The 27,742-nt window shown below is 46.8% G+C and overlaps 1 protein-coding gene across 3 annotated transcripts; it reads left to right on the top strand.

Annotated features, from left to right (window-relative positions):
• Dnajc27 (DnaJ heat shock protein family (Hsp40) member C27) lies at positions 1–27,742 on the top strand. 3 transcript variants are annotated; one of them, XR_007978396.1, is made up of 8 exons: positions 1–285; positions 3,356–3,438; positions 6,776–6,845; positions 13,301–13,465; positions 14,217–14,339; positions 20,241–20,401; positions 24,098–24,280; positions 24,811–27,742. XR_007978396.1 is itself a non-coding variant. In XM_052186189.1 (7 exons), exons 1-7 carry the CDS (start codon positions 199–201, stop codon positions 24,228–24,230), a joined length of 822 nt encoding a protein of 273 aa, XP_052042149.1. In that variant the 5' UTR covers positions 1–198; the 3' UTR covers positions 24,231–27,742. The 3 variants fall into 3 exon arrangements, 2 of the variants coding, with proteins under 2 accessions (XP_052042149.1, XP_052042150.1); XM_052186189.1 differs by having other exon boundaries at positions 24,098–27,742; XM_052186190.1 differs by lacking the exons at positions 20,241–20,401; positions 24,811–27,742 and having other exon boundaries at positions 24,098–24,196.

Below are 27,742 nucleotides of genomic sequence, written 5' to 3'. Positions count from 1 at the left end.
ACTCCGCTCGCCCTCCGCGGCTCGCCGCTTCCCAACCGCCCGCGTCCGTCCGCGGCCAGGCAGCGGCGGCGATGGCGAGCCGCGGAGCCAGGGTGGTGACGAGCGCAGCGGCTCCGTCATTGGGCGAGGAGGCCTGAGGGACGGGCTGGCTGGGTGCATAAGGACACCAGAACCCGCGGCCCCGGCAGAGCGAGGGTGATGGAGTCCAACGTGCCGAAGCGGAAGGAGCCCGCCAAGTCCCTCCGCATCAAAGTCATCTCCATGGGCAACGCCGAAGTGGGCAAAGTGAGTACCGCGTGCAGCGAGGGGCAGAACTGCCGCGTGCCAGAGTGACGTACTCATTGGCTAGCAGAGCCGCCACTCAACATCCTGAAGCTCCGCCTCCTCTGCTTAGCATCCTGAGCTCACGGGGGGGGGGGGGGGGGGGGGGTTGAGGCCTCCAGAAGAAAACTATCTTGACCTTTTTGACCTTTGGGCTGCTGGCTCTTTACTGACGTCACTGACCCTAAGAAGGTGTCTGGGGTGGCCTCTGATATTTGATTGTAATTTGAAGGTAGTAAGGGGGTCGGATGATCAGTTCACATACCAAATCTTTTTTCCAGGAGAGGGGTCTAGGACCTGCGGGTTGGGGAAGAGTCGTTGCCAGCCTTGCTGTTTAAAGGGAGGCCAGTGAGGTGTTAGATTCCAAAAAAAGTAGCTCTGAACAGCCTGGAAGTCTATATTCCCATCACCAGAGCATAGCAACCCAACCCAGTATGTTTCAGGGGACATGCACTGACACCCAGGATCTTGCGTTTTTAATTTCTCATACTGTCATGTCCATTTTTCTCGGAGAAGCCTTTTTTGTTGTTGTTGTTAATATCATCTTTCAGAGTGTTCCATCCGCTGCTTATTAGCTATTAAACTTCCTCTCAGATGGGAAGGGAGGGTGACCTAAGACCTTTCCTAAATGGGTTTAGATGCCTATTACTTGTTTTCTTCCCTTAACATGCGGAAACTGTTGGTTAAGAATTCCCAAGGTCAGCAGACAGTGACAGGGAAGGGCTCAGAAGCAGAGTCTTCACTAAACCAAATGCAGAAGGCTGCTAATGGGAGAGCTTGCATCCTATGCAAAACAGTGCCCCGCACTAGAAGATGCTCAGTAAATGTTTATTGGTGTTTTACTATTTAGTTCGTATGTACCTTCATGTAAGTGCTAACAAAACATTCGCTGAAGATGAACATTTATTGACTATTAACTATTTTCCAGCTCTCTTTCAAAAAGCAAAGAGAGTTGGGACTATAGATCAGTTGGTACTGTGCAAGCATAGAGAGCAGTTCTGTACCCAGAGCCCCTGCAGGAAGCTGCTAATCCCAGTGCTAGGCAGGCACCAACTGTTGGATCTCTGGACCACCGACCAAGTAGCCTGGCCCAATCAGCAAGTCCCAGGTCCCATGAGAGACGTTGTCTCAAAAAGGAAGGCTTTCTATGTAGATAAATGTTGGACAGTTTTGAAAAATGTGCTTAATACAGTAAATGAAACTGTAGCCACTATTTTTAATTCAATACTATTTTGATAATATGCTATCAGAATTAACATAGTATGAAAAAAGAGACACAAGGTCAGTGATGAATGAGTATCTTAGGTGATTTCAGATTCTAGGAGACTTTGGAAATTGGCATGGGACTTTGGGGTGTATTGACTGCCAATGCAAGAAGCTGAATTGAATAGACAAGGGCAAGGAAAAATCTCAAGTTGCCGACAGAGAATGGAATAGCCTCTAGGGTTGAGGGTGAGCTGGTGTAAAAGCCTGGTGACCTGAGTTCAGTTCCAGAACCCAAGGGAGAAGGAAAGAACCAGTTTCAAAAGGTTGTCCTCTGACACAGGGTGTGTACACACACACACACACACACACACACACACACACACACACATACACACATACACACACACACACACGCGCGCACAATCAAACTGGAGGGAAAATATTAGAAATAACTTTTTTCATCCCCAAAGATTGAAAACCATAAAAATTCTTGAATTAAATAAGGCCTACTGAGGTACTGAGGGCTGAGATAGCTCAGCGGTTGGAGCACCTTCTCCTCTTGCAGATGACCAGCGTTCAGTTCCCAACAAAGTGGGTGGCTCACAATTGCCTGTATCTCGCTCCAGGGGATTTGATACCCTCTTCTGTATTCTACGGACACCTGCATTCACATGTGCATCTATCTACAGACATACACACATATACAGAGTTAAAATGAAGTAAAAATATTAAAAACAAAAGCCTTCATGTGATATAATTCACATAGAATTCACTTATTTCAAAAATATAGTTCACCAATTTTCATTTCATTCACAGAGTTATGACACCATTGCCACGATCAACTGTAGAATGTTTTCATCATCCCCTGGAGGGGAAACCCCAGCAATGAACAGGCTCTCTATTCCCCTAACCATTATCCCACTTCCTGCCTCTGTGGGTCTGCCTATTTCGTGTGAACGGAGTCATATGCTACATGATCTTTTACTACAGCTTCTTTTACTTAGTATAATTCACATAAGGTGCATCTTTGTTGTGGCATATCGCAGTATGTTCTTTGTATTATAGAAATGTATTCCATTATGGAGATATATTTTATTCATGTGGGTTTTTGCTTTTGGATATTGGCATTAAAGATAATTATAATGTAGACTTGAGGACTTAGGCCCTGAATCAAATATGACTTTAATATTTTAATCCTTTTTCACTGAGGGGATCATGGCTCGATTAACAGACTAGACGTAGGCAAAAGCATCCAGTAGGTGCTTAGTTGTGGATCTGGGAGGGAGTCAAGGCTAGGTGTGGATACTTTAATGGTGTTGAGTGTGCAAGACTGGGAAGGATCTGCAGAAGACAAGATGACAGCGATGGGTAATACAACTCAAAACACATCCATATTTAGTATGAAGGTAAGAGTTAATTTTTTTCTTTAAAATCATAACTTGTGGCCTGGTTGGTGGCACATGCCTTTAATCCTGGTTCTAGGGAGGCAGAAACATGTTTAAGGCCAGCCTGATCTACATAGCAAGTTCCAGGCCAGCCAGGAACCCTCTTAAAACAAAAAAATAAAAGCCTCACTTTTTTGTACTTGTTTCAGGTACATTTTAGTTTTTGTTTTAGTTTTGAGTCAGGGTCTCATGTGGTTGAGGCTGGCCTTTATCTCTTGATGCTTCTGTTTCTCTGGGCATCTACTGCCAGGTCAGCCAGTTGTCGCGTTTGGAAACTCTTTCATTTTCATTGGAGTAACTGAGGGAGCCCTAGTGAAGGGATGTGCTTATTCCTAACAGCTTTCCAGTGTGCATTACTAACGCATGTACGTCTGACTTTCTAGAGCTGCATTATAAAGCGCTACTGTGAGAAGAGATTTGTGTCTAAATACCTGGCAACCATCGGGATTGACTATGGAGTCACCAAGTAAGTAATACACTGTTCCTCCGGCGTGTGCACTGCACAGGTGCTCAGACTGTCTAAGAGCCTGCATCTACTTTAGAATGTGTGCATGGGTCACACTGACAGAGGCTTTGAAGATAAATTGGGGAAGACAGGACTAAGGGACTTTTCAGGTATGTGGTGCCATCCTTACAGCCAGCCCATGTATTAGGTGCCTGCCCGGCCAGACCTGGTTTTAGATGCAGTCTTGGCACTGAGGAGCAGGGCAACACTGCCTGAGTGGCAGCTGGAGCATCTTAGGACAGACGTCTGTGTAGGCAAGTCGGACCAGCAAGTGTGTTTTTAGACTGTTTTGTCTTTTGTTGGCTTATGATCTTGATAGCTTGTTGGAATCCAGCAAGTAGATCTGCGAATAATGAAGTTGGGGGTAAGTGGGACTTTGTTCGGAGATGAATCAGGAGTGGTTGGAGAGAGAGAGAAAGCAGCAAGAAAGGTGCCACCAAAGAGCAGAATCAGGACAAAGAGCACATTTCTTAAAAACGGACTTCCATGCCTTCTGCCTCTGAGCACCTCTTCATCAGTGAGGACCTTTGTAAGGGGCTCATGTTAGAGTTTTCTGTACCTTCTATGGTGCTCGCTAGGCTATATATTCATATATATTTAATATCCCTGATCTTTTTTGCTAATATTTTTATTCATTCTTTGAAAGTTATGCATTTATATAATGTATTTGAATTGTATCCACCCACTATTACCCCCATCTCTCCATGGGTGTGAGGCCGTCCACTCACATGGACAGTTTACTGGTGGCCACATCCCCAAAAGATAGTTACTGTCCTTCCCTCAGCAGCATCAACTGCCAGCAGCTCTTTGGCCAAGGGTGGGGCCCCAAGGGTCCTTCATCCATGCTGGAGTTTTGACTGGCTTGATCTGGTCTTGTCCAGGTACCCCAGGTGTTGTGAGCTGCCGTGTTCAGCAGCCCCGCCATAACCAGAGTCAGCAGTTCACAGCTCCTCCCCTGGCCAGCTCGTCCACTCGTTCTGTCACCTCTTGCTTGGTGCTTCCTGAACTGTCGTGGTCAAGGCTGATAGCGTGATCCTCCATAATAAGCACTGATAGTTATACTTGACACTTGGACCACTTTTGCGTTTCTGGTTAATTACTCACTCACTGCAGAGGCTTCTCTGCCAAACCTGAGAGCAGCACATGTCTGTGGGTCTAAATATAAACACCGAGAAGGCAGTTTGACAGACAGGGTGACTATGGAGCAGGACAAGAGCTTCCCCTCTTGTCCGTGTCTTCCCAGGCTTCATGTATGATCCTGAAGTGGTTGGCTACCTCAGAGCTTAGGTAGAGTGTTATTGCTGGGAAGAGACACCGTGACCATGGCAACTCTGATAAAGGCAAACATTTAATTGGGACTGGCTTACAGCTTCAGAGGTTTAGTCCATTATCACCATGGTGGGAAGTGTGGCAGTGTCCAAGCAGACTTGGTGCTGGGGGGAGCCGAGAGTTCTACATCTTGATCTGAAGGCAACTAGGAGGAGGCTGGATGTGTTTCACACTTGAGCAGCTTGAGCATTTAAGACTTCAAAGCCCACTCCACAGTGGCACACCTCCTCTAATAAGGTCACACCTCCTAATAGTGCCACTCCCTAGGGCCAAGCATTCAAACACATGAATCTGTGGGGCCATTCCTATTCAAACCACCACACCTCATAACTGCCATGCCACTGTTAACTCCAGTGGACATATCCTGCCAGGCAGGTTGGCATTGAGGCATGTAGGTTCCTCCATTAAGCGAGATCATGATTGTTTTTCTTCCCCAGCATCCTGCATGCCATCTTCTGGGATGCTAGCCAGCAGGGAGGAAATTTCCTGGTCAGTCAAGGCTTATTTCTTTATGTACTGCATCCAAAGTAGGCCCTGTAAAAAGGGATTTTTGTATGTTTTCTCTGAGGGCCATGTACAGTGCTTCTCCCTGGTGACTGCTCAATAAATATTGATATACTTAGAGGTGAAGAATTTCATATCAGAATATGAAGGCAACATTCAAGAAGGCAGATAAAGTTGATGAGGTATATCTATAACAGAATGTCAGTTGTATGAAGGGCAGGGTCAAGTTTTATGTGTGTCCTCGTCTGCATTAAAGTGGTTTAAATCTGTGGCAGAGGAGAACCCAAGAGTTCTATCTAAATTCTATCACCGTTTTCAATTGAAAGCAGCAGATGTTTTTGCACAATTCTCTCTCTCTCTCTCTCTCTCTCTCTCTCTCTCTCTCTCTCTCTCTCTCTCTCGGTTTGGTTTTTCGAGACAGGGTTTCTCTGTATAGCCCTGGCTGACCTGGAACTCACTCTGTAGACCAAGCTGGCCTCCAACTTAGAAATCCGCCTGTCTCTGCCTCCCAGAGTGCTGGGATTACAGGCGTGCGCCACGACAGCCCGGCCACAATTTTCTCTCAAGTGTGAAGTTTGTAGCTCTTGACTGAAAGTTAGAAAGCTCTTCATTTGAAATCCACATTTCTTTCTGCCTTGCCTTTCCTATTTTCCGCTTCAGAGCACAGGAGTTCATTAGTGATGCTGCGGTGGGCATTCTGTTCAAGTAGCTTTGCTCACACCTTGTCTAACAAATGGGAACTGCTATATAATGCCATGGAATTGTGACTTATTTGTTTGTTTGTCAAGACAGAGTGAATTAGATTTATTTAATAGGCTATTCTGTTATTACTATTTTTTTAAATGTGATTATCTCATAAGTATTCTGAAATTCCTTCCCAAGGAAGACATAAAGAATGTTTGTTTACTCTTCCTCTCAAGGCCTCCATGACTAATCAAGGCAAGACTTCACCTAGGAAGGCTAATTTTGCTTACTTAGGTGAGGGGTCACCTGTGGTGTGCGTGCTCCTCTTTAGAAAGTCTTTACCCAGCTGGGATGAGACTGCATAGATGGCACCCCCAATTCTCAGTGGGACACTCTAGCTCTTCCCCAAGGCCATGTGCAGTTAAGGCAGAGTTACATACAACAGGTGACAGGGAGCAGCTAGAAACTCAGATGAGGGTCTTATGACCCCACCCTCAGGACAAGCTCAGCTGGGATGATTGTTTTGTAAGTGGGGGACTTGTGGGTTCAGGGTTGCACACTGAAGTGTCTGAGGTGGAAGGTGGGTGCTCACTCAGGGCTCATGTGTTCCATCAAGGAGGGGGGTTTGTCAGCCACTTGCTGGCTCCTGCTGTAAAGATTCTCTGAAGTTAAGAAGAGGATGGAGAAACCTCTGGAAATGTCACTCCTGTTTCCTTTTGAAATCCATAAATGTCAGTGCAGAAACACAACCTTTGAGATTGTTTCCATCTGAATATTTCAGGGTCCAAGTCAGAGACAGAGAAATCAAAGTTAACATCTTCGACATGGCTGGACATCCCTTCTTCTTTGAGGTAAGAAAGCCTTCTTAGGAAACTTAAATACACCAGAAAACAAAAGCAAAAAAGCAGTGCTCAGGATGCAGGGGTAGGGGCAGGGGTAGGGGCAGGGGCAGGGGCAGGGGCAGGGACAGGGGCAGGGGCAGGGGCAGGGGCAGGGGCAGAGGCAGAGGTGGAGAGAGGCAGAGAGGCAGAGGCAAAGGCAGATGGAACTCTGTGAGTTTGAGAACAGCCTAGTGTACAGAGTGAGTCCTGGCCAGCCAGGGCTACAGAGGAACCCTGTCTCAAAAAAACAAAACAACAACAACAACAAAAACAAAAACAAAAAAAAAGAAAGGAGAAAACTTAAATTCATTAAAAAAAAAAAGAAAAGAAAAGAAAACCTGGGCAATGGTGATGCACACCTTTAAGGTGTATCTCTGTGAGCCAGCCTGATCTACAAGAGTCCCCAGTGCTTACTGTGAGCACAAGGACCTCCGTGCCTCCTACAGCTGGTCCCTCAGTCACTGATTCTTCTCCTGTCTCCTCCATTCAGCTCTTGACCTCAATCACTAAGCTTTTTATTTCCATGGCCATATTTCACTTCTAAAGTCTCCAGTCTTGTCTAGGTCAGGAGATACCCCTCCTGCCCCCCATAGGTGTGTGGCTGAGTAGTTATTGCCTGAAGCTTTTTGTTGGCCAGCTGCCTCTTTACCCTGTCCTTTACTAGTGAGATGAGGCTTTCCGCAGGACTTTTGTCTATGCCTCATGGCGTTCTCTAGACACCTAGAGACACTTCTCCTGGTCTTGGCAAAGGAATCCCCAGAACTCACTGCCCGCCATTCCTCTGGTCACAAGGACCTTAGCTCCTCTGCCTTAGTGTCTCTCCTTAGAGGTTTAGAATTCATACTTTATACATAATGTCCAGGGTTTTACCTGCTCTTAGCAAAGAGTACAGGAAGGTATGGCTGCTCCCGGCTTCCTTGGGGGCCTTTTAATGGTGGCGTACTTTTCTACCTTGTGAGTGAGTGCACAGGATATAGAGGTAAACAACTCTCTTCTATATGTGAAGCTCATGCCAGGTGTAATCAGTTTCCTATGCAGACCCATGATCAGGGAAAAAGACACAGGGTCTGGTCAATTTTAAGTCTGACATAGTATTCTGAATACCAGAAATACTAATGCACATCTTGAATCACACAAAGATCATCTCACTGAAAGTTAAAAGACGCCGATGGTTGGTGCGCTCCTAAACACAGTGGCCATCTGCCACTCACAGCTACTGTGTGCTGGTTTCTGTGCTAGACACTGGAAACACACAGTCTCATGTCCTTGTGGAGTGAAAGTATGTTAGAGAAGTATTCCTTGAGCCAGTGGCAAATGCTGGCTCATTTAATACCATGATTCAACATCTCCCAGGGTCAGAAAGTCCTCCTTGGGGGACATGACATTCAAACTGAGAGGCTGAGGGTGTGCTGGGTGGGGTGTGGTAGTGTCTGGAGAACAGAGAGCCAAGTGGCAGGTTCACTGCTTTGTGAGCTAACCCTGTCCGGAGCTGGGGCTATCGCCAGCAGCATCTCCTCGTGGCCTCCCTCCGCTCGCCTTCAGCATGTTCTGGCCTTGCTTTTGAGAAGACAGGCTGAATCTTTGCAGGTGTCCCTAGTTAGGTGATGTTCACTAAGTTCTAATACATCAATGTAGACGTGTCTGACTGCCAAGTCTCTGCTCCCCTGTTCTATATCTGACTCCTATGAATGCAATCTAAAAATGCTTTAGTTTCTTTTTTCAGGAGTTTGAAAAAATAGAAGTATTAATTAATAGAAACTCCTTACAGTTGCCTCTTCTGAAGCACCTTGTCACAGACATAGTCTGAGTTCTCTTCTTGTGTCTTGTAGTTGCTGTCTATAGTGCAAGCCTTCCTTTTTGACAAGACCAAAGCCACTCTCTTCTTTCTAAACCACAAGCTCACCAAAGTGTGTCCTTGCTCAGCACATATGTCGTGAGCATCCGCAGCCATCCCACAATCCCCAGCTTTCTCCTCCCCAATAAAGCGTCCACTATTACCAGTCCCCTTGACAGGGTTCCCTGGGGGCTTGCCAGGGGCGGTGGAGCCTCTCTTCCATTGAAGAACGTGCAGTCTCCATTAGGTGCCCTCAGAGGACCTTTCTGAGACCTTTGTTGCATTCCATCAGAAGTTGTCTCAACCTTTGCCAGTTGCCTTTCTCTTAGCTTCTACCTAAATGTGAAATGTGGCAGGTCTCCTGCCAGTAGTCAGAAGCTGTTTTGGAAGACTAGAGTAATGGAGCTGTAGGGATTAACTGAGACATCTGTGTTGACCTTTTCATTTTACAGGTAAGGAAACTAAGGCTGGGGTGATAAAACAACTTACCCAAGACTATGTAGGTAGCTAGTTGCGGAGCTTAGACCTGAATTTGAGTCCCTCGCAATAGCTGCTGAGCTTGCCTTAATCTCTCTCTCTCTCTCTCTCTCTCTCTCTCTCTCTCTCTCTCACACACACACACACACACACACACACACAACCACACTCTGGAGACATAACCTGCAGTGAAATTCTCTTCCTCTTTAGCCTCTGCTTTTGTCCTCTGTAGACATACATTCAGCCACTCAGTGGGTCAGTGACTGTCCACTGGCCTTGTGGGGGTCAGGAATAAATATATCCAGATGCCTTAACCTTAGTGTGGAACACAGCTGGATGTGCTGCCCGTGGTGAGAATGGCAGCAAGTGACAGGAGTGTGCTAAAGTGCCAACAGCAGCCAGGCATGGCAGTGCATGTGATAATCCCAGGACTCAGGATGTGGAGTCAGGACGATCAGGAGCACAAGTCATCAACAGCTAAATGGGGCCTTTGAGGTCAGCCTGGGCTACAAAAGACAAAACAAAAACAAAAAATAGAGAAGGTGAGGGTGAGGTGTGTGAGGGGAGATGGGAGGAGAGAGAAAAGAAATAGAGACTAGTGTGACAGCTGTGCTGGTTTGGAGGCCAAAGAGTTTACTGTCTGTTCTGTTCTGCAAGGTTAGATGGTGAGAAATGGAACAGGAGAAACCACATACAAAATGTAGCATTATACTTAAAAGATTAAAGACAAGAACTCCAAATGGGGGGGCTGGGGAGGTGGCTCAGCAGTTAAAGAGCATTTGCTGCCCTTGCAGCAGGCCAAGTTTGAGTTTCTGTCTACATTAGGTGACTCACAACCTCCTGTAACTCTAAATCCAGATGATCCAACACCCTCTTCTCTCTCTCCCATCCCTCTGTGTCTCTCTCTGTCTCTCTCTGTCTCTCTCTGTCTCTCTCTGTCTCTCTCTCTCTCTCTCTCTCACACACACACACACACACACACACTTACAAATAAATATTTAAACATTTTGTCTTTTTTTTTGTTTTTGAGAAGGAGTTCTGGCAAGGTAGTGGCACACCTTTAATCGCACTGCTCTGAAGGCAGAAGCAGGCAGATCTTATGAGTTTGAAGCTAGCCTGATCTAGTGAACTATAGGACAGCCAAGGTTCTGTATTGAAACACGTCATATGTCCGCAGCTCCCCACCCCCAAAAGAAAACAAAACCCCTGACTTATAACCCTATTTAAATGAGGTTGAACTTCAGAGGGCTATGGGTGAGGAAACAACTGGGGACTTTTGAGCCATGCCTGTAAAAAGATAAGGTACTGTGTGTCATGGTGCTGGGAAGACAACGTGGAAGACTGCAGCAGTGTGTGAAGGCAGTGTTGCACTATGCGTGGACGGGAAGTGACAGGGCAGACATGACCTACAGGACTGTGAATCTGCTGACAGGAGACCAGACAGCAAAGGTGGCCATGGTCTTACAGCGCCCCTGGCCCAGAGACTGCAGTGCTGCGCGTCACTGACTCCCCGTGTGAAGGCGCCTGTGCTCCAGTTCAGTCCGCTGTGACCTAGAGGAACAGGGCCCCAGAAGCTGAAGGGGAGCAGACTGATCTCAATCGTTCCAGTTGAACCTGTGCGCATGCTTGATGGTGCTGAACTGGAAAGAAAGGGTTGGAAAGGAAGGGAGAGGCCCAGGGTAGCACCTGGGGAGCATTGGTATTAGACAAAAGCAGAGAAAAGGAGTTGGTAGAAGATAATTTATACTTCTTTTATTACATGTATAATATATATATTATATATTCTATGCTCTCGCGTACGTCTGTGTACCATATACTTTCTGGCATCCTTGAAGGTCATAAGAGGCTGATAAATCCCCTGGAATTGGACTTAACAGACATTGTAGGCCACATGTGGAATCAAACCTGTGTCCTCTGTAAGAACAACAGGTGCTCTTAGCCACTGAGCTATCTCCTTAGCTCTGGTGGAAGAAAATTTCAGAAGCTAGGAAGATGGCTTACTGGGTAAAGTCCTTGTTACAAGCATGAGGACCTGAGTTTGGGTCATCAGCACCTTTATAAAAGCCAGGGGTGGTGGTATCCATCTCTAACCCTAGGGCTGCCAGGACAGAGGCAGGAGGCCCAGGGGCTCCCTGACTATCCATGAATAGCAGTCTGTAGGTTCTGTGAGAGAGCTTGTCTTAAAAATACTGTGTAGAGTCAACAGAGGAAGGCACCTGATACCAACTTCTGACCTCCACATGCAAATGCGCAGTGAACAACCTGCACATGCAAGTGTACCTGAACATACACACAGACAAAGACAGATATGGATGGATGGATGGATGGATGGATGGAAGGAACGAAGGAAGGATAAACACACCTAGAGGATGTGATGTGGGAGCTAAGCCCTCAAAGCTCTGGCACAGTAGGGAGAGTCCCCAGGTGCCAGGAAGGACCAAAGACCACAAGTTTTGAGGAGCGAGACTATTAATCATTGTCTTAGTCAGTGTTCTGTTGTCATGAAGAGACATCGACACCACAGCAGCTCTTATAAAGGGAAACATTGAATTGGGGCTGGCTTACAGATTCAGAGGGTTAGTCCATTATTAGCATGGCAGGAAACATGGCGGCCTGCAGGCGGTCATGGTGTTGGAGGAGGAGCTGAGAGTGCTACATCCACAGACATCATCAGGAAGACAAGAACAACTAAGACAGCTGGGCCCCCACAACCTCAACACCTACCCCAGTGACAACAGTCCTCCAATGAGACCACACCCACTTCAGCAAGGCCACACCTCCTAATCCCTCCCAAGTAGTGTCACTCCCTGATGATCAAGCATTCAAACACAGGAGCCTGTGGGGGCCATTCTCACTCAAACCACACAGCCATCACCTTAAATTTCTCCTGCTTCTGTTTTCTCCTATCATGGTGGACTGCTTCTTAGATTTCTGTAATTAGTGATAGAACCTTATATTATTGATCAAGGTTTTTGTTGGCTCAAACTTTCATGCCCAGTGTGAAAGATAAATGCCTACCCCACCCCCCATAGAGTTTATTATATAGGTCAGATTTGCTTCAGGGCTTACTATGTAGCCAGCCAGCCAGCCTCAAACTCAGTGTGCCATCTAAACTTGCTGTAGGGCTGTAGACTCACAGTCCCTTTCTCAGCATCCCTCCTGAATGCTGCTGTAGCAGACATTGCAACCATCCCTGCTTCTTCACTTCCCAGTGCTTAGCTAGGGTGAGTCAGTGCATTGGGGACCTTGTAAAAAGAACAGAAAGCTATGTTCTCTGTCAAGGTTCCAAGCAGAATTCCCGCCCACCTGACTTCTCACTGCCTCTGCCACCTGAGTTCACCCTACACTTCCTGTCAACTCTTTTGAGAGGTGCAGCTATGTGTCAGAGGTAGATTGTCATCTCTGATGAATTATCTCAGGGCAGTCAGACAGAATGCAAAGAAGAAAAGGGAAGCAGCTGTGTATCGTTCCCCAGGTGCCATGCTAAGTGCATTGCCCTCATGATCTCCCCTGGTCCAGCCATTGTACAATTTCCTTTTCCAGATGAGGAAGTGCACGAAGGTCATGTGATCAGCTAAGGTCACACAAAGGTCACACACTTCTGGTCGGTGTGGACCTAGAGCTGCCTGCCTCCTCAGCTGTGCTCCTTGCCATCGGATTGCACTGGGCTCTGAGGTTGGAGGCTGAAAATTGATGTTCAGCCCTGGAATAGTCTGGGAAGCCCTGCCTTGGATGCTGGCTTAACCAGGATGTGGCGATGTGTGGTGGCAGCCATCGTCCACGATGATGTCATTCTGCTCGAAGTTCCTTTTGACCGTTCACCTACCTTCCTGAGACGGTCTTTCCATGACTGTGCTCCTACGCCTACCCACAGTTAGAGCTGCCTCTGAGGAGCCAAGCCCTTGTTTCCTGCTAAACATTCTCCTGGCCTACAGATTTGTTTGTATCATTTTGATTTTATATAAAGTCCTCTCAAAGCCAGTAAATACTAAGATACAATCATGAGCACTCCAAATATAAAAAAAGGACACAGTTTGTTAATTAAGGATTGTGAGTTGCTTCCTTATAAAGATCACAGTACCAACACCTCGTGCCTCTGTTCTTCTTTCCGCAGGTCCGAAATGAGTTTTACAAGGACACACAAGGTGTGATACTGGTCTACGACGTTGGGCAGAAAGACTCATTTGATGCTCTTGACTCATGGCTGGCAGAAATGAAGCAGGAGCTGGGGCCTCACGGGAACATGGACAGTGTTGTCTTTGTTGTTTGTGCCAACAAGGTACCCACTCAGAATGGGTTTGCTAACACAGTTGTGCTTTTGAGGACATGACAAGGGAAGAGCTAGTTATGTGGCTTAGCCTGAGATCCTGGGACTCAGCAGTCAGAAGCAGGATGCCTCTGAGTTTGAGGCCAACCTGAGCTGTGTAGAAAGTTCCAGGCCAACAGGGGTGGTTTAGTGAGGCCTTGTCTTTAATCTTCAAGTGTAGACACACGCACAATGGGGGCATGTTATTTTTTAACATAGAAATCAGTAGCCTTGGCCTGGCCGTGATGGCTGACGCCTTTAATCCCAGCACTTGGAAGGCAGAGGCAGGATTTCTAAGTTCAAGGCCAGACTTTGAGACAAAAACCATGAAACCTGGTCTACTTGGATTTTTGTTCATTTTTCCCCCCGCCTTGGATTCCATCTTGAGGAAACAGTCTAGGGACTATTGAAGAAAAGCCTAATATTTGTTGTAGCTTGACCTGGGGGGAAGGGTTGTTCATGGCAGACAGCAGAAGGTGGCCTCTTGGGTAGGACAGGTAATGATGCAACTTTCCCAAAGTACACAGCAGCTACTGCCCCATGGGAGGAAGTGGGAAGCATGCTCTAGAGTAGATGGAGAACCTGTCCTTGGGCTTTGTGGTTTGGTTCTGTTTAGCCTGATGGTTTTATACGTAGCTCTGAGGCTCAGGATAAAGACCTCACTGGGACTGATGTAGTGGGACAAGAAGGATCCTCTCTCTGCCCCATCCTGACTTTATTTCAGATCGACTGCTCCAAACACCGCTGCATTGACGAAAGTGAGGGGCGTCTCTGGGCGGAAAGCAAAGGGTTCCTGTACTTTGAAACATCAGCACAGACTGGAGAGGGAATCAACGAGATGTTCCAGGTAACCAGACAAAGCCATGGCTAAGATTCTGAGAAGCAAAACAGTAATAGGACTTTGTCAAAGAAGGGGTGGGGTGGAGGGAGTGAGAGAATCTGAGTGGTGTGTTGTAGGGCAGACCTGGCTCATCGTCGTAGTCACCTGGTGACTGTCCTCATCACTGTCAGAAAACACCTGACCAGAGCAACTTAAGGAAAGCGAGGGAACAGGCCACTGTGGCAGGGAAGTTACGGTGACGGAAGGTTGAAGCTGACACTCAGGAAGCAGAGAGAGATGAGCGTAGGCTGGAGGTCTGCCTGCTTTCTCCTCAGTCCAGGACACCATGTCACAGATGGTGCTGTCATAGTTGGGGTGAGTCTTCCTAGCCCAGTGTGGAAAAGCCCTCAAATAGTCTCCAGTGACTCTAAATCCCATCAAGTAGACACTCAGAATGAACTTTCACACATGGGGAAATTCTTCACCATGCTTTGGACCTCTCAAAGACTCAAGCTGCCATTGGAGCCTATGGATTTTTTACTTTCATTTTGTTTGAGACAGGGTCTCACTGTGTTGTCCTGGCTGTCCTAGAACTGACTATATAAACTAGGCTGACCTCGAACTCAGAAAGGGTTGCCTGCTTCTGTCTCCTGAGTGCTGAACTCAAAAGTGTATGCCAACACGTCTGACTAGACCCTTGAAATTTGTGTCTTGAAGAAACACTCTAGGTGTCTGTGGTGGTCAACAGGGTTAGCAAGTCACTGTGCTTCACTGAGATGGAGATTTCTCTTCAGAACCATCTTTGGATAACGGTGTTACATTCACATGAAGCCTTACTGTGGCAAAATTGACGTGCCACACACAGGTTATCTGAGTCTATGCTCACAGAGCAGCTCCCAGCTCACTTAGAGACTAGGAGACCATCACCACAGAGTCGCTGTAGAAGGATGGCTCCCACGGCAGCCTGACTGGAGATGATCATTTTTGTTGTCTGTGTATGTGTGTGCATATGTATAGACGTATGTATAGGTGCACTCTCATGTGTGTAGAGATAGATGTCAGGGTCTATCTTGCTCTCCACCTTTTGAGTTGAGGGTCTCTTGGTGAACCCATAGCTCACCAACTGTCTAGACTGGCAACCAGAGAGTCACCAGGATCCACCTGTCTGCTACAGCCCCCACCTTAGCACTGCGACTGTGGGCACTGACCCTGCTCCTGGCTCCATAGCACCAGATGTCAACTTTTTGTTTGTTTGGTTTTTTGTTTGTTTGTTTGTTTGTTTTAAGACAGGGTTTCTCTGTATAGCCCTGGCTGTCCTGGAACTCATTTTATAGACCAAGCTGGCCTCGAACTCAGAAATCTGCCTGCCTCTGCCTCCCAAGTGCTGGGATTAAAGGCGTGCATCACCACTGCCCAACCCAGATGTCAGGTTTTTTGTTTTGTTTTGTTTTGTTTTGTTTTGTTTTTTGGATTTGGTTTGTTTTCGAGACAGGGTTTCTCTGTATAGCCCTGGCTGTTCTGGAACTCACTCTGTAGACCAGGCTGGCCTCGAACTCCGAAATCCACCTGCCTCTGCCTCCCAGAGTGCTGGGATTATGCGCCACCATTGCCTGGCGATGTCAGTTTTTAAAAGCAGTACTTACGTTACTTAAAAGAGTAAGTAATAAAGTCAGGGCCTGATTATACATCCATTTAGAAGGTGTCTTTGTTAGGGTTTCTATTGCTACGATGAAACACCATGACCAAAAAGCAACTTCTGGAAGAAAGTGTTTATTTGGCTTAACTCAGGACAGGAACTCAAGCAGGGCAGGAACCTGGAGGCAGGAGCTGATGCAGAGGCCATGCAGGCATGCTGCTTCCTGGCTTGCTTGGCCTGCTTTCTCATAGAACCCAGGACCACCAGCCCAGGGATGGTACCATCCGCAATGGACTGGGCCCTCCTTCATTGATCACTAATTAAAGTCCTCTACTGATGGATCTCATGGAGGCGTTTCCTCAGCTGAGGCTCCTTTCTCTGTGATGACTCCAGCGTGTGTCAAGTTGACACGTGAAACCAGCCTGGATAGAAGTAGGATGTAAATAAACTATTTTTCTTCTTGTGAGTGTATCTAACATTGGGGGATTTGTAGCCTTTCAGAAACTGTAGCTGTCCTGCACAGTCGGTTTCATCGCTGCGTGGGATTGTATTGATTCTCTGGATTTCTTTCTCACCAGAGGCCACTCCTGGAAGACGGCACCATCCTTGGCTGGCAGGATTGGCCGTGCTTCCTCTCCGTTTGAGCCATTGGTCTTCTTGTTCGCCACGGTTGTGATGCACAACCATCGAGTAACTGTTGACAGTTCTGGATGTTACACGTCTCACCTCACTTGAGACGTGTGTGTGTGTGTGTGTGTGTGTGTGTGTGTGTGTGTGTCCAATATTGTTTTTGTTTCACGTATGAGAGAACATCTCTGGGAGTGCGTGTGGTAACTGTGAGAGCAGACACTTCTCTTTCCTTCTGACTGAGTACTTTAACTGTGCATTGTCTGTGATCATTTGATGCATATATACAGTGCTTCTCTATGCAAATCAGAGTAGCTGGCGGCTCCAGAGATTAAATTCCTTCTCTGGCCTCATTCATATGCTAATTTCTCTGCACCTTTCCCGGGGGTTTTTTTGGGGGGAGGGGGAGTCTTTACCTCTGGTTTGCCTCAGAGTATTCTGAGGTGTGTTTCTCTTTATTTGTGTTCTACCTGGGATTAGTTCATTTTCTGAGATTGCCTGGTGCCCATGGGAGCCAGAAGAGGGTATTGGGTCCTCTTGGGCTGGAGTTACAGTTTGTCGTGAGCTGCCATGTAGCTGCTGGGAATCAAACACAAGTCCTCTGCCAGCGCAGTACCTGCACTGACTACTCCAGCCCCTCATCAACACTTTTTTTTTTAGAGAATAGGTGTTTTCTTTTTTTTTTTTAAATAATTTATTCATTATATATAAGTACACTGTAGCTGTCTTCAGACACATCAGAAGAGGACATCAGATCTCATTACAGATGGTTGTGAGCCACCATGTGGTTGCTGGGAATTGAACTCAGGATTTCTGGAAGAGCAGTCAGTGCTCTTAACCACTGAGCCATCTCTCCGGCCCAAGGATAGGTATTTTCATCAAACATGGGAAGCCTTGCTGTTTTTTCTTTGGCTTTTGGTATGTGTCTATGTGTCTATGTGTTCTACCCACTAAGCCGACTCCCCAGCCCATATTTTAAGAAGATTTATTTATTTATTTAATGTGTATGAGCATTCGCCTGTCTGTATGTATGCCATGTGCTTGCCTGGTCCCCACAGAGACCAGCAGCTCCCCTGCAGCTGAGTTTCAGGCTGTTGTGAGCTGCATGTGGGTGCTAGAAACTGACCCCTGGGCCTCTCAAGAGCAATGAATGCTTTTAATGCTAAGTCATCTCCCCAGCGCCCAAGTAAGGTATATATATTTTTTAAAGATATAGCTTTCTTTATCTTCTTTCAGTATTTCTGAAAAATAACTAGGTGTTTGAAAGCTATTAAGTGCAGCATTTGAACCAGCCCAGGGTCAGTAACTACTGACTGCTTTCCCTTGACATCGGTCATGTTTTCTTGTTTGTGGTGGTAGTGATGTTTTGATTGGGTATCACTTCTGTGAAGGCAACGTTGTAGAGACCCTGCATATTTCTCTGTCTTTCTCAGAAGCTTGTCGCATCTTGTTGCAGAAGGCATATTGCAATGAACTCGTGTAAGCTTTCAGTTTTGTTTCAATGTCAGATCTGAAGGAAGCCCAAAGTATTCCCTAAACCTTCTAAGCTGGTAGGATTCAGCTTCCAAAGTCTGTCTTTAGCCAGTTGTGTTGGTTCTTGGCTTTAGGTTTAGTTAGGATGTGTGAAACTCCTGGGGTACAGGCTGCCTCTCTGTGGTGCCTTAGGGATCTCTGAGTATTGATTAGGTGTTCTGGGAAGGCCAAGCTCAAGTGTCTTGGGCTAGTTTTTTCCCCTAGGGAGGGAAATGGGTTGTATTCTTAGTTCCTGTCTAGTAAGCCTCAGGCGGTCTCAATTTTTGTGTGAGTAACCTAGGTTTTAGCTAGAAATCCTCAAGGATCCCCCACCTAGACTGGGTCTAGTTCTGCCAGCACCTTCCTGTGCAGTGGCTCCTCTGCTGCTGCTGCCACCGCTATTGCCTCAAACTCTGGTCTCTGCCTCCCTCAGTGGAACTCTGTGACTATATGATCCAAATAAGGCCTACAGAGGAGAATGAGTGGCCACCTCTGTGATTTCATGTTTGCCGTGTCCACTGCCTGAAAATAGCTGCCTTGAGCATCTGTTCAGTTTAACTCAAGTTGAGTTCACCCACGAACACACACACACACACACACACACACAACAGAGCTGCGCATGGTATGACATGTGTCATCCTAGAACTTAAGAGGCAGAGACAGGAGGACCATGGGTTCAGTATCACACTCTGCTATGTAGCAGGTTCAGGGCCAGTCTAGGCTATGTGAGACCCTGTGAAACCAAAACCCAAAACAATTCAGTATTGTTTGTAATGCCCAGAAGACTAGGCAATTGGCTAGTCCAGGAGTAGGGAATTAAATAAATTGTGGTATAGATGCATTGTTAGTATTATGTCTAAGCTCCAGCCCCACAGACCTGGCCCACTATAAAAGGGGCTACTTGCCCCTCCTCTCTCTCTCTCTCACTGCGCTCTCTCATGACTCTCCTTGGCACTCTCACCTCTCTGCCCCTCTTGGGCTCTCCTCCCCTCCCCCTCTCTCCACGTGGTCATGGCCGGTCTCTATTCCTCTACTCTCTACTCTCTCTCTCTCTCTCTCTCTCTCTCTCTAACTCCCATTTTCTGCCCTGAATAAACTCTATTCTATACCTTGTCTGTGTGCGTGTGGTCCCTCAGGGGGAAGAGGTGCCTGGGCATGGGCCGGCCTAGGCACCCCATTCCCCCACACTGCTGTGCCACATTCCCTAAACCCCTCTCTCTCTTTTTATGCCCCCTTCATTGGTGCCAAAACCCAGGAACAAACCCATCACGCATAATAGAATTCTGTAGTCATTAGAAAACAAAGGACCAAAACGTAGGCAGATTCCAAGAAGGAGCTAGAGACTGAGCCCGGGTCCTTGCTCACCTACGCAATCCCCCTGCCGCTGAGCTCTATCCTAAGTCTTCCTTCACTTTTTGTTTTGAGCCAGGTCTCACTAAGCTACTGAAGCTGGTCTTGAACTCGCTACATAGCTTGGGCAGACCTGAACTCCTGCTTCTTCTACCTTAGCCTTTCAGGCAGCTGGGATGACTGGCATGCACGCCAGGCCTGGCAAGAGATAGTATGAGGGAAACCGCGAACTGCTAAGCACCTTGCTCATCCGAGATCCTGTGTGTAAATATTTATGTATTTGTACATGAAATTTGCGGGTAGCAGATGTTTCTGTGGGGATACTAAAATATGCTAATGATAGCTGTGTCAGGGAGAAGGACTCAGGGTAGAAAAGGTTTTATATTTTACTATTTGAGTTTTTCTGACAGTGTTAGTCTATTACCAACTTCAACTGTGTTTCTTTGAGAATAGGATTATGAATCATTTTAATTTTTTTAAATTAATAAATTTTAAATTAGCTAATGCTTTTCTGTTTTAAAAATATGTAGTTAGGGGGTTGGGATTTAGCTCAACTACCAAAGTGTGGTAGGGCACTTGCCTAGTAAAGTGCCAGACCCTGGGTTCCATCTTCAGGGCCAAGTGGGCATGGGTGGGGGTGGGGGTGGGGGTAGGGATATATAGTTCCATTCTGGGAGAAAACAGTCTTCCAGTATCTTCCAGCTGAAGTGTGTTTCCTTCACTTGTGACTTTCAAGGGTTTCTGAAGTGTGTGAAAGGAACTCCCACTTCCGAGACTCATCGGGGCATGTTTTCTCCCTGCAGACCTTTTACATGTCCATAGTTGACTTGTGTGAAAATGGTGGGAAGCGTCCTGCCACAAATAGCAGTGCTAGTTTCACCAAAGAACAAGCAGACACCATTCGCCGAATCCGAAGTAGTAAGGACAGCTGGGAGATGCTGGGAGTCAGACCCGGGGCCTCAAGGTAAGCAGTGTGAGGATGCTTAGTTATGGAAGAGATTGAGGCGCTGTTGCCAAAACTTCTACACAGTCTTTCTTCTTCTGATTGGTTAGGAACTTGAAGATGTGTGGAAATCAGTTTCATAAGGACTCTGCCCTACTAACTTAACACAGAGAAATGAAACAGAAGGCCTACTGCCTGCTGAGAGAGCTGTGTTCTGTTTCTACATAAACACTTGAAGAAATGGCTTGCTCCACCGTCGAATGTGTTAAGCAGTAATCTGACACAACCTAAGAAAACTTTAAAAAAATAATTTTCAAATCATAGAGTTTTAGAAGAAGAAAGATCTTTCAATTTGCTCCCATTTTCCTGGGGAACTGCGGTTCAGTGAAATGGGTGATCATTGGGGCCCCAGGAGACAGCAGTGTGAAGCACTGAGGCTGCCGAGCTGCCTTCTCATGAACCTGCTCGTTCTCCGCCATGATTGAGTTATGTGAGGTACCTGTTGTATTCAAAAGATTTATTTAGGAAGAACTGGGCATAGTGGCGCACACCTGTACTCCCTGTGCCGGGGAGTCTGAAGGAGAGCATAGCTTGAGGCCAGCTTGGGCTAGCCAAAGTCTTTCTCAAAAGGAAAAATAAAAAAGAGGCCTGGGGATATTTAGTTCAGTGGTAGAGAACTTACACACACAGCTCTGGGATCAGTCTCCATCACAGAAGGAAACGGAAAAGTATTCTTCATTATGCAAAACCAGCTCATTAATGAGCATGGTAACGTAATTGCTGATGATGCGTGACTCACGTGTGACTGGTTATGAGGGTTTCATTTTGTTTATTTTTGATGCTGTTGTCTTTTGGGGGGGAGGGTTTTGTTTTTTGCTTTTTGGTTTTTTAGCTCTGACTAGGCTGGAGCTCACTGTGTAGAGCAGTCTGTCTCTAGCTCACAGAGGTCCGCCCACCTCTGTCTCGTTTTATCATACTGTCCTTCCGTGCTTTACCCTTTGGCACCTTGACTGCCACAGAGGAAACACTTGACCTTGAATTGCGTGTCAGCAGCAACTCTTTTTCTTCAGGCCTTGTGGCATATCTTCACACCCAAGGCAAAGAGGGGAGAACTGGGAGGGCTTTTGGGGCCTCCCCGTGTGCCAAGAGTGCTACACTTGTGAAGGGACTCAGATGGGTTTGTGTATGTAGCAAAAGTTTATTGGTGTTGTAATTTCCCTTTGGATTCTCTGTAGTACAATTCTGAATCTTCTGTGTCATTTGCAATGGATGTTGGCTCCACTATTAAGGAACCATTTCTCTGCCATCTTACTAGTACATTTTAAGTAGTGTGTATTGAAAAAAAGAAAATTTTTGGCTCTATATTGGCTTCAGTTAATTAGAATCTACCAGAGCTTCCAGGAGAGTAATTTCTGTGATTTCTGTTTCCATAACTCATATGAACACAAGTTTATCTTTATACAATTGTGTCTATCAAATGACATCAAACACATTTGGAACAATGTGTTAAGTTCTGGAGAATTCTGCTACTTGTTTGGAGCCAAATATAATTACAGTTCTTTAACTTTAAAGAAACCTTACTGTCTGTAGGTAGCACTGATACATTGTTGACACCTTACTGTCTGTAGATAGCATTGGTACATTGTTGACACCTTACTGTCTGTAAGTAGCATTGTTGATAAATTGTTGACACCTTACTGTCTGTAAGTAGCATTGATACATTGTCGATACCTTATTGTCTGTAGGCAGCACTGATATATTGTTGACACACACCTATACTAGTCTAGTTGCTCTAGAACTTTCCCTTGAGAGACTTTCCTATGCCTATAAATCTTGAAAGACACTCAGTGAAAGGCCAGGCATAACCCTGAGTCTGTCTAGACGTAACCTCTAAAGCAGTGGCTCCCCTGCCCCTGCCCCAGACTGTCTTAGAGAAGGGAAGGATTCTGTGCTCGCCTCAAGGACAGAGGATCTTTGGATAAGTACAGACTGGCCGTTCAAATTTCCAAGAAGGGGAATGCCTCTTGAGAACTAATACCAAGAGTATACATGTAGGGGAAGGTGACTCAGTGGATAAATTACTTGCTACACAAGCATGAGGACCTGAGTTTGGATACCTAGCACCCCCACAAAAGCCAAGCATGGCAGCATATGTCTCTAATTCTAGTTTTGGGAGGGCAGAGACAGGTGAATCCCTGGAGCCCACTGGCCAGCCAGTTGAAGCTTAACAGACCTCTTCTTAAGAAATAAAATGAAAAGAGATAGAGGAAGACCCTGGGCTTCTAGATGAGTGTGCACGCGCACACACACACACACAGAAGCATTCTCTACGCATAAACACTGGACCAAAGGTTACATATTACATATGTAGAATATAGCATGCAAGCCAGGCGGTGGTGGTTCACGCCTGTAATCCCAGCACTTTGGGAGGCAGAGGCAAACAGATTTCTGAGTTGGAGGCCAGCCAGGGCTATACAGAGAAACCCTGTCTCGAAAAGACCAAATCCAACCCCCCCCCCCAAAAAGAAAAAGAAACAAAGAAACAAAGAAAGAAACAAAGAAAGAAAGAATATAGCATGCAAAGCTAGAACAAGAAAATCAGGACTCATCTAGTAGCAGAAAAAGCTCTGTAACATAGGGAGTTACTGCTGTGACCCCAGACTAAGGTCACACTCCAGATTGATATCAAACTTCCTTTTCTTTTTAAAGACTTATTTATTTTATGTATGTGAGCACACTGTAGCACACTTCATACATACCAGAAGAGGGCATCAAATCCCATTACAGACGGTTGTGAGCCATCATGTGGTTGCTGGGAATTGAACTCAGGACCTCTAGAAGAGCAGTCAGTGCTTTTACCCACTGAGTCATCTCTCCAGCCCAGACATCAGACTTTCTACCATCTTCAAGCCAGCAAAGAACATATATTAACTGAAAGTGCTATGAGAAGTCCCTCCAATAAAAACAGAGGTGAGGGCACCTAACACTATGGCCATGCTGACAGGATCATGGGGACCCTGGTAACAGACGGAATCCTGAGAAGTAAAACTATGTGGCAGGGACAGAACTCTACAGGAGCCTGGCGCCTGAGGATGATGAAGAGATGGGACAGGAAGGAGCCCATCATCCTCCAGCCAGCCTGCTGTTCTGGACCATGGAATTGCCTCAGCTTCTCCCCTTATCGTCCCTGTTGTGTGTTGAGTACAGGCTGCTTCCCCTGACTTTTGCCTCATGTTGTGTGCTCTCTCTTCCCTTGGTGCTCAGATTCCTCCAGCTGAACCTCTGCTCTCAGGCCTGGGCTGCTGCGGTCATCGCCTACCTGTTTCTTGACATTGGGAAACATGCCTCTCTACTATTTCCTTCCCCCGGTGCTCTGAAGCCCCCACCCCATGCTAATCACAAGTTCCTCTTCTTCAAGAAGCTCCTCCTGAGGGTTACCTCTGGCTCCCAGGCTCTCATTCCTTCAGGTGGCAAAGGCTTGCTCTGTGCCCCTAAGTGTCTAGAGATGCCAGGCTGCAGCTGATCCTTTTTTGACTGTCTCCTAGACTCAGCTTCCGCTGTATTTTCCTGCTTGTGTGCGACCTATTGCTTGTTTGTGGTTTTCTATTCTTTGAGAAAAGGAGGTAATTCCATGGGAGATGTGTGGTGCGCCCAAATAGCTGGGTGCAGGATTTGGGGCCAACCTGGGCACTGACAGAGCTTGTCTGCTCCTTGCAGGGAGGAAGTTAATAAGGCCTACCGGAAGCTGGCCGTGCTGCTTCACCCAGACAAGTGCGTAGCACCTGGCAGTGAAGATGCCTTCAAAGCAGTTGTGAATGCCCGGACAGCCCTTCTGAAAAACATCAAGTAGAGGCAGAGGAAACTACAAGCGAGCTCAAGTGCAAACAGACTCCCCTTGAGGTGAAATGGAGTTTCCTTCACAAATGCTGACTGTTCTGTTCTCTCGTGTGTAAGTTAATAGGGTGCCTGTTACCGTGTTATGGCCATTTCTCGGTGAGATGACCACTTTTGTGTGAGAGGTAGCCCTGCATCTCTTATGCACTTCATTTCTTATTGCCAGATAACTGGGTGTTTGTCATTATGCCATCTCTATGCATTCACCATGACTGTGGCTCACCTGAGCTTCCTCCCAGCCCACGGCCGTCAGAGAAGGGGGTGACAACAGAGCAGTGGGCACCCAGCCCCTGGGAGCCTTGCCTCCCGCTGAGCAGCTTTTTGCTTAGTATTTTAATCATCGGCCTATATAGTTAGTAGCCAGTCATGGTGGCATGTGCCTGTAATCCCAGCACTCAAGAGGGTGAGGCAGGAGGATTGTGAGTTTGAGGCCAGTCTGAATTGGATTACTTGGCAAGACTTTCAAAGAAAAACAGGCACCCTGTAGAAGGATGTGCTGTGAGCTGACCCTGTTTCTTGTCTACCTGCCCTTTTAGGACACGGACTCTGCTCTTTCTCCAGCCACCAGGGGGAGATAAGCCAGTGCTAAGAAAGAGGCAGTGCCAGCCACAGGAGCGGGAGGACCTGAAGCTCATCCTGGGTCCCAGGTCTTTGATCTACCCTAGAAATAGTTGCTAGCAGCAAGCAGCAGGGAATGCAGTGTCCCCGGGAGTGAGGGGTCAGAACCTAGAACAGAGGCTCTTAGAGGGCGCACTGTAGGTTACTCGGGAGTGTGCGCTCAACTCAGTCATGCCATACAGATGGAAAGGCCAACCTCGCCTTTCCTGAGCACTAGAAGGAGCCCTGCATAAGACTTGTCCCAGTCCTCAGTCCTCACCACAGGTGGTGGGAGAGGCCAGCCTGTCCTCCTCTTCCTTCTGCACTCTTCTTCTGCACTCGAGTTAATCTGCTTCTTCTCTCGCCCCACCCTGCTGTTCCCTCCCACAGCTGCCATTGCCTTTCTTTTTGAATCCCTGGCATTGCCCTGGGCTTGGCTGACTTGAAGTAAGCAGGATCCATTTGGGGCACAGTGGGACATCTTGGGCCTGTGTGGGGCAGAATCCCTACAGTTTCTGCTTGGACTCCACATTTCTGAATAGTGTTTTTAAACTACAAGTATGGAAGCTCATGTTGCATAGACAAGCCTTCCTTGTGCTGCCTTGTCCCTGTCTGGCCCAGAGGGCTGGACGGAGCCGACGGAGCTGGTGGAGGAGCTGGGCTCACGACAGCCCTAGGGAAGCAGGCTCGCTGCTCCACTCCCGTCGTCCCTCTGAACTGTGCTTCTCTTATTTTGAGCTGCACCTGTGCTACCTGGGACTTGAAGGATGGCTTTTCAAAACCTATTCCATAATGGTTGCCAGACAGCATCCCTCCTACGTAAGAAGACAAGCTCTTGTCTTCCTGTCTAAATCCGTGCAGTCTTCTGGGTTTTTCCCCTTTCTCCAGAGTAGCCTCACTTTGCATGCCTGTTCTCTGCTTCTCTGAGCTTTAAAATGTTGTTCTTAATGAACTCAGATCTGTATAAAAAAAGATAACGAGATCTGGTATATGGCTTTATGGCTTTTTCTGGACCTTGAATTAGTTTCTGAGATGATTGAACGCCACCTCGGAGTTCTGCCTGAGGCTCCCCTCATACCTAAGGTATCTGATTGTCCAACTGCTCTTGGAACAGAAAGTGGGAGTGGTGAGGAGGATGTGGCGCTGTCAGCCCGAGTGTGGGGCCCAGGAGAGTGTGGGGCCCAGGTGGGGCCCAGGCTTCGTGCAGTGAGCAGCTACAGCAGGGCACTTTACTGTGACTTGTTGAAGGGTAGTCTGAACTTGAGTCTTAGATCTTGAGACTCTGTTTCTGACATCTTAGTTACTGACATTTAGGGTGGCTGCATAGTATCTTATTTATGTAATGGTAATGAAATGAAAAAGTGAAGCCTCGGGGTCCCAGAATTTTTCTGATTTCCACAATCCATCACAGAGCACTAAGAAACTACAAGGCATGCCTCAGAATGAAGAGTATTTTGAATCCTGGCTTTGTCGTCTGTACCGACCTCTGCATTCATTTAAATTCTTGGTGCAGGTGTGTGCTTTGTCCTTTGACATTTTGAAAACTATTTGCACAGTTAAGGTCTTAGAACATCAGCAGGAGTCGCAACTCAGTCATTTCAGTGGCTGAAATTTTTTATAAAGAACCTTGCTTCTCCCTCCATCCCCCCCCCCCCCCCCCCCGATAAAATATTTAAACAATTGTTTTTTTAAAAAGCTGTGTCTTTCTCCATCTGAGTCTCCAACCAGTGTCACCTCTTCTCCTTGTTGGGAATCCCTGGAGGCATTTCAGAGTCAGTCTTCCAGCCTTGGCAAGCACTTTAGAGCACCCTCCCCTGGTGTCTGTGTCCTCCTCCTGTGCCTCCTTGGGACCTGCTAGTCTTCACTCTCAGAATCTTACTTAAGCACTGCCACTTTATTTTTCCATTTAAATGTGTCTGTGGCTTTACCAGCCTGTTGTTAACTTACGAGTCCAGATGTTGAAGATAAGATTGCTGTCCTTCTATACACTGTACACCATTCTTTAAGGCTTGTATTTACCTCAGGAAATGTATTCTAGTATCTTCTCACCGATTGAAATCTCAAGTGATAAATACTTCTTTGTACCTGCAAAATGGTACCTAATTCTGTCTTAGTTCAGCGAGCCATAGGTCAGGCAGCTAGATGGTCAGCGAGCCATAGGTCGGGTAGCTAAATGGCCGAAAGCTCGTCAGAGTAGAACAAGGAGCTCCTGCCAGACTGAGTCAGGGACAAGTGGCAGGAGGACAGAGAGATTGCCATCCGAAGCTAGGAAGCTAGGAGCTATCGTATTGCTTCTAGCGATGACGGTGCTCCCTTCCAGGGCAGCTCAGTAGGTTCTGGAAAGATCCTTCTCTCACCCTGCCACCATGGACTAAGTCCCCAGCGTTTTTTATAAAACTTCCGAAGATGAATTTAGTTGCAAAATCAAGCTAAGCAATTTCCACTGCAGGCTTTGCAAGCAAAGAACTATTCATCCTTCTCATCCTGGTGCTGAGCACGATTTTAGATATGGTAGTGCCCCTTGGACATTGATTGCTCCACAAACTGTCCCTGGGGAGGATGAATGTGTTTACTTGTGGTACGGGCACGCAGTGGGTCTGTGTCTTAACACAGTGCGGTGCTGGGCAGTCTGGTAAAGGCCCTTGGTGAAAGGCTGTTACTGAAGAGGTGGACAGTTTGGGTTAGGGCCTGCGCTGATTTCTCCCTGCACATTCTTTTCCTTGACTGTGAATGCTCTTACAGGTAATTTACATATTTGCTTTCTGTTGAAATAACTGAAAGTGTTAAATCTATCAGTCGTTTATGTCTTGTATACAGAGTGTCATATGTATTTAAGTTGTGTATTTTTATAGAGTAAAGTCAAATAGCAAA

The sequence above is a fragment of the Apodemus sylvaticus genome, chromosome 6 (genome assembly GCF_947179515.1).
Source record: "Apodemus sylvaticus chromosome 6, mApoSyl1.1, whole genome shotgun sequence".
NCBI classification, from domain to species: Eukaryota; Metazoa; Chordata; class Mammalia; order Rodentia; family Muridae; genus Apodemus; species Apodemus sylvaticus.
This window is presented reverse-complemented; position numbering and strand designations above follow the sequence as displayed.